General features: G+C 33.6%; 1 protein-coding gene across 1 annotated transcript; it reads left to right on the top strand.

Moving 5' to 3' along the window:
- Positions 1–7,027: 7,027 nt before the first annotated feature.
- On the top strand, positions 7,028–11,702 carry LOC142633643 (LRR receptor-like serine/threonine-protein kinase IOS1). Its single transcript, XM_075807884.1, has 13 exons — positions 7,028–7,184; positions 7,275–7,809; positions 7,926–8,404; positions 8,605–8,743; positions 8,839–8,910; positions 9,040–9,111; positions 9,187–9,267; positions 9,483–9,649; positions 9,740–9,963; positions 10,059–10,185; positions 10,390–10,452; positions 10,535–10,724; positions 11,020–11,702. The coding sequence occupies exons 1-13, from the start codon at positions 7,046–7,048 to the stop codon at positions 11,429–11,431; spliced, it is 2,700 nt and encodes an 899-aa protein (XP_075663999.1). The 5' UTR covers positions 7,028–7,045; the 3' UTR covers positions 11,432–11,702.
- The last annotated feature ends 274 nt before the right edge of the window (positions 11,703–11,976 follow it).

The raw sequence follows: 11,976 nt of genomic DNA, 5'->3' as shown, positions 1-11,976 counted from the left end.
AGAGTGCACTTTTAGGTTCCAAAGGAGTTATCCTTAAAAAATGAGATGAAAAGGAGGTTCTAGTCCTAGAAAAGGAGACAACACAACCCTGTCAACAGGGCGTAAACGTTGACCACGAGCAAAGCCTAGAAAATTGTGTATGTGATCCTATTGATATATATTATGATGGCTCACAATATAAAGATATTTTTTTATATAAAATATTTGATGATAAAATATTGATGAGGTACAAGTTATGAATTTGTTGTAAGAATTTTTTTTTTTAAAGGTTTGTTCCCATGCCCCAATTTTTTTGAGTTTATCTCACCCCCCCTTTATTTCCCCTTACAGATATATTAGAGAGATTATTGGAGTAGAGATTCCTAGAACTCAACAGTTACTAATTATTTTGTGGAACTGAAGATATTATTATTATCTTTATGGTATTAAACATTGTACTGGAGAATTATTTTGGGGATGTATTATTTTTGGTGGATTAGAGCTCTGACATTTGTGATGAGATTTTAAGTTGCTGATTTTTTTTATTAAATTTTTTTTATGAATTTTTCAGATTAAATAAACTTTTATTGCCTATGATTTTGGGGCGTTACAAATAAACATAGTAAAACCATGCTTTGAAATTTGCCAACTCATTATCAACATCTTCTGCAATATTAATAAAAGAAAAGAAAATCCACATGGATCATGCTTCAAACAATTGTAAATATGAATCTCACACCCACATATAGTATACTACTCAAAACCTGACATTTATCAAAATTGATCATCTACCATGGTAAATTGAAGAAGGCATACAGTATACTATATACAAATTAATTTTGACACAATTATAGCAAGACATCTTTTGTAGCATTGAGATCCCAAATACAAAAGATACCTAAATTTAATCTAGAAAAATATTAAAATTGAAATTCATTATGAGAATTTAGAAATATGGTCATGTTAAATGTTTAGTATGATGAGGAAAGGTTTTATAAGTATAGACTATTTTAGCTAATATTATTATGTAGTTAACTCTCCAGTAGGGTAGGTTGCAGAATTGGAAGAGTTTTTCAAAAAAATTCACTCTTTACGAGATTCCTTGTGTTTGTTTTTAGGCTTCTATTTCTTTTTACTATTTTCGGATTGTGGTGATATTTTTTTTATCAACCAAATTGTTGAATCTAAACATAAGCAACTGTTGATTAATTATGTGTTTGGAACGTAGGGGTTAATTTTAGAATTTAGGACTACATTTCTAGTTTCTCCCCTTTCTTTCAATTTTATTTTTCTTGAAAGAAAACTGGGAACTTTATTGGAAAAAAAACTAATCATTGTTGGCCAAAAGAATATCATAAAGGTGGGATGAAACATCCTCCATCTACACTGATAAATCTCTAACATGTCTTGTATGCTTAGCTAGGTTGTGAGCTACAGAAGGAGTGTTAATTATAGTTAAAATTCTTCACATTAGTGTTAAATAATGGAAGAAATTGTTTATTGATTTTGTGTTTGTTGAGAATGCAGAGCCTAAAACGGAGATGGAAAACACAAACAAATCTAGTTCTTCCTCGCCAAGTGGCTCTCCCTTGAGAATTGAACGTTTTCCCTTGCCAGCTATGTGGCCTCCTTCACCATTTTCACGATCACCCTCGCCATTGTCGCCTAGCAGCTCACCCTCAGGATCACCATCACCTTTATGCCCATTAAACAACGAGTAAGTGTTTGGAATTTGTAGTTAATCATGTTTAATTATGTTTGGGTTGATAGAATTTGTGAATATGTGTAATTATGAATTTGTGCGTATTAATCAATGAGTATGTGTAATAATAAATTTAAGTATATTTGTTGTGATTCTAACTCCTAAACTTCTGAACTAATTAGGAGTCCAAAATCCCTGACGGTGGACTTAGGAGAAGACTTAGAGGTAGAGGAACAAGAAGGGGCAGAGGAAGAGGGAGAGCAAGAGCCTACAAATGAGGACTTGGAGTTGGATACAAGTAGAAAAAGAAAGACTACCTCAGATGTTTGGGATCATTTTACAAGGAAGAAAGTTGATGAAAAATTTAAAGCCCAATGCCATCATTGTAGCAAACTTGGGTGATTCTAGCCAAGGTACAACCCATTTGCGTAATCATTTAGCAAGATGTCCACGGTTGAAGTTTAAAGATATAAGGGATATGCGACAACAAGTCTTAATTAAACAACAAAATAAGGTGGATGGAACTATGAGTTTAAATGCTTACCAATTTGATTAAGGCAAAGTGAGGAATAATCTTGCTCGTATGGTCATCTTACATGTATACTCCCTTTCAATAGTTGACCACATTGGGTTTAGAGAATTTGTGGTTTCTCTTCAACCTTTGTTTAAACTTGTCACAAGAAATACTTTGAAGAGTAACATTCTTAAAATTTATGATAATGAGAGGGAGAAAGCTTTGAAAATGACAGACGGGAATGGAAGTAGGATGACAATTACAACTAATATGTGGACTTCAAGTAACAAAAAGAGAGTGTTTATGGTCATTACTGCTCATTTTATTGATCATACTTGGACGTTGCAAAGCCGGATTTTAAGGTCATTTTTTTTATCTATAAATTGAATGTTAAAGACTTTACATTTAGAATGTTAAAGACTTTACATTTTGAATGTTTATTGAATAATGTTATAATTATTCCCATTATTTTTCTAAGTTTGTTTATGTTCATTCTCCACACACAAAAGATGTCATTGCTGATGTCCTTGTTGATTGTTTTTTAGAGTGGAACATTGATAGGAAGTTGTCCACAATAACCGTTGATAATTGTAGTACTAATGATGCTATGATAAGACTTCTCTTGAATAAGCTTGATACTAGTTCTCTTATGTTGGGTGGGTCTATGTTGCATATGAGGTGTGTTGCACATATTTTGAATTTGATTGTTCAAGATGAGTTGTCTCTTATTGGTGATGGTATTGAAAGGATTCGTGATAGTGTGATTTATTGGACTGGATCACCAAAAAGGAGGCAAAAATTTGAAGAAAATGCACGTCAATTGCGTTCAATGACCAAAGAGTTAGTCTTAGATTATAAAAGTCATTGGAATTCAACTTACTTAATGTTTTCTACTACATTGATTTATAAAGATGTTTTGCTATGTTTGGCTAAACGTGAAACATCTTATACTTCTTTGCCACATGATCATGATTGAGAGTTAGTCAAAGATATTTGTGGGAGGTTGGAGTTGTTTCATAGTGTGACTGAGTTTTTTTTTCTGGCCGTAAGTACCCTACAACTAATATGTATTTTACTTTGGTGTGTGAGTTGAAAATTGCATTGAATGAATGGAGTTTGTCTTCAAATGAGATGATAAGTACGATGGCAGAAAGCATGCTTGCTAAATTTAATTCTTATTGGGCTAATGTTAGTGCTGTTACGGCTGTTGTTGCTATCTTAGATCCAATATATAAGCTGAAGTTATTGGAGTTTTATTATCCTAACATTTATGGTGATAATTTTGATTTGGAGATTGAAAAAATAAAGAATCTTTGTTATGATTTGCTTGATGAGTATGGAGATCTAGAGTCCACTGTAGATAATGAAGGAAGTTCTCATATTCTTGCAAGTAGTCTTCAAGCCCTGCGGCATAAATGAAGTTTAGGTTGAGTGGAGCAATGTCATGTTATGATTTGTTTATGAACAATAGTTCAAAGAAACATGGTAGTGCTAGAATGAAATTTGATCATTTCATTGATGAGGGAGTGTTGAAGAGAAGTGAAGATTTTGATAATTTGGGATGGTGGAAAAGTAATGGTCTCAAGTATCCTACTTTACAAAGGATTGCAAAAGATATTTTAGCCATTTCTGCACAACTGTTGCTTCAGGATTTGCCTTTAGCACTAGTGGAAGACTTTTAAGTCCACACCGTAGTAGGCTACATCCCAAGACTATAGAGGCAATGATGTGTGCTCAGAATTGGTTATGGAGTGAAATCAACGGTTAGTAATTGTTTAATTTCTATTTATAAAATCAAAATTGTTTTTTTTTTATATTTGTTAGTTACAAATTGATGAAGTTTATTACATTTTTTAATTCATTGTTGTTGTAGGTTCTTCAACTATGTTCAGTGATTGTGATCTTCAAACAATTCTTGATGATGGGGAGCCTAATAAAGAGGATGGGAGTTGTGTCACAGTTGTGGACGATTAGACATTTTGTAATAATTTAGTAGCCCTTTTAATTTCTTAGACTTGTTGGATTAATTTGTTGGTTTGTAATTATTCTAAGCCTTTCGTAATTTCTTAGTCTTTTTAATTTGTTGGTTTGTGGAGGATAAGACATTTTGTAATTTCTTAGACTTGTGAGATTTATTTTGTAGCTTTTTAAGTGATTTATTGATTTAAAATCTTAGTTATGATTTATTGATGTATTATTAACAGGTGATTTATTGATTTATGATTAACCTATAATTGGGTTTGATTTGGCTGCCATATAATGTGGCCTAAATGCCAAATTTTGGCATTTGGGCCATGTTAAATGGCTTGAATGGACTTGAATTTAGAAAAAAAATTTAATGGGTTTCAAAAAATTTTTGTTTTGGTTGGGCCAGATTTGGGCCCAAGAAGATAAACGGGGCCCGGCGGGGCAGGTCTGGGCTCCAAAAAAAAACCTGATTAATAATCGGGCCGGGTCCGGGTCCCAGGATTACAAAAACTCAGCCCGAATCCGACCCATTGCCATTCTTATACAAAACAGAGAGGAATATAGCTTAGTGGGATGATATGGGATGTGTCTGGATATATTTTCAACTTGCTAGTCTCTACAGATGATTGATCACTTGTTGTATTGCATAAATGAACGAGCTCTATATTTGCATCTACTGAAAAAAAATTTCAACACCTACCAATAATATATGGATGGTTTTAATATCTATTAAAAAAAAAATCTTGTCATATTTTTCATTTTAGTTTTATAATAATATTGTACCCCGCCCATCACGCTGGTTACAGTCAGTTCCGATCCAACTATACAAACTGACCGACCTTAAACAACAAATTTAGGCCACAAAGTTCTTGAAAGTGATTTTTTTTTTTTTTTTAAGAGGACTATAAAAACGAAATAGTAATTGGTCAACCAATAGCAAGTTGATTATCTTTGTTTTATACTGGCAATTGGGCACCGACATTACACAATCACATAATTACATATAATATACTCGTCTAGCAGCATAAATTGACTGGAAGAATTTGATAGCAGCCTTACCTACAATTATTTTATGATACCTAGCGGATGTTTTTGATTCTTATCTTGGCCTTCTTGGTCTTCTTTCCTTAACAGAAAATGATAAGAGTAGCTAATGGAGCAAAATCACAGGTGAGAAATTCTCCAAAAATTAAAAATTAAAAAATGTAGTACGCAGTTGCTATATATGGATCTCACATGTTGTGAGAGATATTTAATGAGATTGTCACGTGAGAAACCTCATTATGTGATAGAGCTCTAAACAACCATGGGGCTATGTTTAAGTTTAAAAAAAAATGTTAATCTCTAACTTTACTAAAAAATAATGGAATAACTTACGTTTAAGTTTATTTTCATTTAGAATCTGGCCATATATTCATATTTTCAAATTAGACTTTTCTTTTTGTTTACATGGGAGAGACTAGAGAGAAACTCAAAATCAAAATCTTCTTCATATGAGAAAACTCAAGAATACTGTGGACATTTTCAAATTAAACCGTACACTTAGCAATTCAAACAATAAATCCACCAAATTGTTAATAAAAATTCTTCAAAAGTGGGGCTATTTTGTAAAGACCACGGAAAATAAGATGGAAATTGTCCATGTACTTAAAGAGTCAATGGAGAAACTCATATGCCTCTACTTCGCTTTTTTCATTTACTTTCACTAGCTAGTTTTCTACTGATCTACTCCCTACAATTAGGTCGAGGAAGATGGCTGGTATGTTCTGCTTACCTTCCACTAATGTATGACTTGGTGCTAATTTACTAAAAGGAAAAAAAAAAAAAATGACAAACAATTCAAAATATACATAACTTAATTGAATGATTATTTGTATTTTGTGAACACAAAAAGAATGAACATATCCTATTCCTCATTATAAACTAAATTATTGAGCCATAATACAAGGGGCGAATCTACTCTTCGTAGAATCAACACTACATATCTTCTCTTTTGGTATATTTGCATTAGGCTTAGCCCCTACTAGTAAGAAGGTGTTCTCAAAAGGAGATGAAACCCGTCTAAGTTCTTGTGCGCAGCTTAGTAGCGTGTAAACAGAAAAGCTAGCCTAAGTGGAACTCAATATTCGACCAACCTTGGCTTTGATTCTATTCTGCCATAAAAATTATTTTAACAATTGAAATTGTCTAGTTATGAGGCTTACATGCCCCAAACACTGGCGCTAGGATTTTGTCATTGATTGGACGTATAGACATTCCTGCTTTTGCTTGGAAACTCCCATTGGATGAAAGTATGCCCTGTATACAATGGGACATGGAAAGAAGTAATGTCTGTTATCAGTGACAAAAATAATCAACCCCCTTTCACACGCTTCAATTGCTGTGTTAGGTTTTCCATTTTCCAGTCGAATAAGGTCAGACTTCAAAGAGTATTATGCATGTTAACATATTGCGTGTCAACATTTTTCTCATTGACTTGGAGGCGATTTTGGTCCCCATTTTTGAAAATCATAATAAAGTAAATTTCTAGGTACGTCGCATCTCTGCTAAGCATCACATTTGAATTAAACAATTTGAGGAGCTCTCAACTTGCACAAGAATTTTGAAATCCAATTAATTCAACTAATAAAATCATTTATTTTCTAAAGGAAATGTGTTTAAATTCCATTCCATTTACAACATTGCACACATTTTGTGTCTAAAATGAAACTAAGAATTTTTCTATAAATAATAATAAAAAGAAACAAACAAAGACTGGAAAGAGAATCCTTCTAGTAACAAAGACAGTTGACTTTGCTATTGCAAGGACAGTAGACTTTGACTAGGCTGCTAAAACGACACTAATTCGCTTGGTAGTGTACTTTGTCAGTATAAAGTGCAAGATGGCAGTAAAGATATGCTCACATTATTCCAATAAGCAAGAACAAGTTTACATGGTGATGGGGCAGTTCAAACGTTTCATCCCTGCATTGTTTGGGGGTTTGGCTCTCATTCTTTTGGTTCAAGCCCAGGATCAATCAGGTATGATAATAATCTAAGTCCTGGAATATTATTCTATTAAATTTTGGTTATCTAATTAACAAAGCTGAGGAATTCTTCTGTATGTCTCAGGCTTCATAAGCATAGATTGCGGACTAGCAGCAAATTCGAGATATTCAGAGCCCACAACAGGCATAATTTACATTTCTGATGCAACCTACATTGACACTGGTGTAAGTAAGAGCATACCACTTGAATTCAAAGATGACCTACAACAACATGTGTGGACACTCAGAAGCTTTCCACAAGGAATCCGGAACTGTTACAGCATAAACAACATTACACAAGGCACTAAATATATTATCCGAGCAAGCTTCTTTTATATGAATTATGATGGTCAGGACAACTTGCCTGAATTTGATCTGCATCTAGGACCAAATTTGTGGGATACCATCAAAATAGAGAATATTTCCCTTGGTGTAATAAAGGAGCTCATACATGTACCATCTCTAAATCACATACAAGTTTGTCTTGTAAACACTGGTCTTGGGACACCATTTATATCAGCATTAGAGCTAAGGCCAATAAACAGTTCATTGTATGTGACAAATTTTGGATCATTGTCGTTATTTTTGCGTTCTGATTTGGGTTCAGAAAAAGGATACAGGTGAGTCATTTCTTTTAAAATCTCATCCTAGCTACTCACATATGTAGTTTCTCCTTCAAATTTGAACATAGATTATATTAGCCCCTGGCTTGTACTGACTATATATGTTTACTTAGGTATAAGGATGATGTTTATGATCGCTATTGGTCAAGCCTGAACTTCAATGATTGCAAAGCTGTAAGTACCCCGTTGACAGTAAACCCAGAAAGACACAATGCTTACTGGGTACCATCTATTGTCATGAGTACTGCTGCTACACCAATAAATGAGAGTGCGCCCATGGAATTCTACGTACAGCCAACTGACACAAATTCTCAATTTTATGTCTACATGCACTTTGCTGAAGTTGTAAAGCTAAGAGCCAATGAGTCGAGATCATTCAACATTACAGTAAATGGAGAACTCTGGTATGATGGACCCATTTCTCCTAGATACTTGTTGACAGATACTGTGTACGGCCCAACAGCCTTGACAGGAGGAAAAATTGATTTCTCTATTTTCAAAACTGGGAATTCAACACTTCCACCAATCATCAATGCAATTGAGATATATACAGTCAAAGATCTCTCACAATCAGAAACCGACCAACAAGATGGTATGTTATTATGCACGAAAAAGTACTTATAAATTACATGGCATTCACTTATTGAGTTGTTACACGAGTGACTTGGTATGCCTTTTGCAAAAGATACTTTCTGGTTCCACACATACTTTTCTCAGTTTTCACTCTTAGTGTGGTGCCATATCCTCGTTTACATAGAAATTTACTTACTTGAATCCATACGAAAATATTAGTTGGTGCCATAACAAACCTCAAGTCAACGTACGGAGTGGAGAGGAATTGGCATGGAGATCCGTGTGCCCCACAAGCATACTCATGGGAAGGTCTTAATTGTAGCTATGAGGATTATAATCCCCCTAGAATAATATCCTTGTAAGTTTTTTCATTCATATTAAGCCCTTTTGACTTTCAAAGTTATTTTGAAGCATCAATTAATTAGCTTATTGTAAATTGTAAAATTTACTCAGGAATTTGTCCTCAAGTGGCTTAACCGGAGAAATATCAGTTGATATATCAAATCTCGTAATGTTACAATACTTGTAAGTATTTACAATTTACATGATAAAAAAATTTATTTAAAAAAAAATTGAAGCACTATAATGACTACAGAATCAGGTGTCAGTTTTTATGACAATCAATATTGAATGAAAGTGATTTGCTGATTTCAGGGATCTATCAAACAATAGCTTAACGGGATCGGTGCCAGAGTTTTTAACTCAATTAAAATACTTGAGGGTCTTGTAAGTTGCTTGGATTTGATACTACAAATTTCAAGGTTAGATAAGAGGAAAATCATATTTAATCTATTCTTGCAGAAACTTAAAACAAAACCAACTTAATGGTTCAATTCCAGCTAAGCTCATTGAAAGATCAGAGAAGGGTTCACTATTGTTAAGGTATGAGTTTTGTCAAAGACCATGAGCTTTTTATTGTCATAATTTTCCTAACTTTCCTTTTTCTTAGAATAATAAACTATCTAATATCTCTATAGTCTATAGAAGCTAAAGCATGAGTTGCAATAATTTCTATGATACATAAAAAAGAAACTACAAATAATTGTAATTCCTTGCCTTAATTTTATTGTTTTGCCTAACCCTGTTGTCATTGCTAGTGTGGATGAAAATTCAAATTTTTGTGGATCTGGTTCATGCAACAACAACAAGAAGAATATTGTCGTTCCAATTGTAGCATCAGTTGGTGGATTTTTCATCCTCTCGTTAACTGTTGTGGCCATCTTGTGGGGGCTAAGAAGCAGAAAACAACAAGATACGACTACAGGTTAAAATTTTAAATATAAGTTACACATTCATGTAAACACAGAACATTCACCTCAGACGTTTGCTTGTCATACTCATGATGATCTTGCAGTTGCCAAAGTAGATCTTGAACCCAACGTCCAGAATCGATCATTGGAGTCAATACAACGACAATTTACATATCCTGATCTCCTAAGAATTACCAACAACTTTGAGAGAATTCTTGGTAAGGGTGGATTTGGAACAGTTTTCCATGGCTGCATTGAAAACACTCAAGTGGCAGTGAAAATGCTCTCTGCATCATCAGTTCAGGGATATCAGCAATTTCAAGCAGAGGCAAGCAACTACAATTTAAATTCTTGAGCTCCTATGATAGATACAAAAATAGCTTTTAAGTTAAATTAACTAAGATAATAATCTTTGGATTACAGGTAAAACTTCTTATGAGAGTTCATCATAAAAACTTAACTACCCTTGTCGGGTATTGCTATGAAGGAACAAACATGGGGCTTGTTTATGAGTACATGGCCAACGGAGACTTAGAAGCACATCTTTCAGGTTTGGTCATAATGGAAGTGTCTAGCAAAGACCCCAAATTCTTAGCCCATCAATTTATTCTCCGTAGCAAAGAAAATTTTCATTATAACATATCAATAATTTCCCTTACTGAAACTTCCTTACGGTAATCCCGACATGATCAAAGGTTGCTTCAGTCGAATAATACAACCAAAAAGACTTAAGTCATTGAATTTACGGATGCAGGTGAGAATACAAATATCTTGAGTTGGGAAGCGAGACTTCAAATAGCAATGGATGCAGCACAAGGTTAGCAATGATTTGATTTGTGTAATTCTTTCTTATGGTGTTTCATCGTGTGTTTATAAATGATTTGAATTGTCAAATGTAGGATTGGAGTATTTGCACCATGGTTGTAAGCCACCTATAATTCATAGAGATGTGAAGACAACAAACATCTTATTGAATGAAAAGTTCCGTGCCAAACTAGCTGATTTTGGTCTATCCAAGATTTTCCCAACTGATGGTGGCACTCATGTCTCAACTGTTGTTGCTGGCACCCCTGGGTACCTAGACCCTGAGTGAGTATTTCATGTAGTTAATTTACTTATCATCTTCTAAGTTTATAATCCAAAAATTGTCCCCAGTTCTGAAATGAAATAAATACAAATTTGACAATTATAGACAACAATGAAATTATCTTAAAGTAAATTTAATAAAAGAATATGGTCTTATGTGGCATTGCCCTCTTGTTTTTATCTTCCGAACCAAAGAAATGCATTCAAATCTTGATACATTTGATATCAAGAGAGTTACAGAATTTATAAAAAATAACATTGCAACAAAAATTAATTGACAACATGCTATCACTTGCAGGTACTATATAACCAATTGGTTAACTGAGAAAAGTGATGTATATAGTTTTGGAGTTGTGCTTTTGGAGATAATCACGAATCGACCTGTTATTGAAAGATCCAAAGAAAGGACTCACATAAGTCAGTGGGTGAGTTCCATGCTTGCTAAAGGGGACATAAAGAATATTGTTGATCCAAAGTTGGATGGAAATTACAACGTCAACTCTGTGTGGAAAGCTGTTGAAATAGCAATGCTTTGTTTATCTCCTACTTCCAGTAAAAGGCCAACCATGGATCAGGTAGTGGCAGAACTGAAGGAGTGCGTGGAAACTGAATTAGCTCAAAGGAAAGACCGATATGAGGATGAAACAAAAGATTCATTTGACATGATCAACATCAATGTGACGACTGCACTCAATCCTTTAGCAAGGTAAAATGTTTTCCGAGATGGAAATTGGCGTATTGGATTTTGAACCTGTTCTGCTTTTTGTAATTTTTGTCGGTTCATACTTCATATTGTACTTCAATTAACTACAGTGTGTTAAGAGATATATTTATGATGGTCCTAATGGGCCATGTTTTTTTTTTTGTAAACCTGAGTGTAATGGGGCAGTAGTATGTAATTTATCAAGATTTTCAGTTGTTTTTGCAGATAATTAATGAATAACAATAATTTGGATCCTATAAAAAAAATTAATTCATTAATTTGGATTTTTTTTTGGAGAAGAAAAACAACAATATAGATTATAAAGTAACAACTTAAATATGTCATTATTGTGAACATCTTATCCCATTTACCTCAAGTCACATGACCCATTAGTCGTTAAAAATGTCATGTGATTATAAATACATAGGGATAGTTTTTTTAACAAGCACATACGTAGTGGGTGGCATAAAAATTTCTACAACCTAAATTGTATAAAAACATTGTTCTTTTTAAATATTTAATTTTATTTAAGATTTTGGGAATTAAAAACTA

Source organism: Castanea sativa, chromosome 5 (genome assembly GCF_040712315.1).
Source record: "Castanea sativa cultivar Marrone di Chiusa Pesio chromosome 5, ASM4071231v1".
In the NCBI taxonomy this organism is placed as follows: domain Eukaryota; kingdom Viridiplantae; phylum Streptophyta; class Magnoliopsida; order Fagales; family Fagaceae; genus Castanea; species Castanea sativa.
This window is presented reverse-complemented; position numbering and strand designations above follow the sequence as displayed.

Coding starts and splice junctions, on each gene's coding strand:
- LOC142633643 (XM_075807884.1), top strand. CDS start 7,046: ATGGCAGTAAAGATATGCTCACATTATTCCAATAAGCAAGAACAAGTT. Junction 10,186..10,389: donor CTTAGAAGCACATCTTTCAG/GTTTGGTCATAA, acceptor TTACGGATGCAG/GTGAGAATACAAATATCTTG. Junction 10,453..10,534: donor AGCAATGGATGCAGCACAAG/GTTAGCAATGAT, acceptor TGTCAAATGTAG/GATTGGAGTATTTGCACCAT.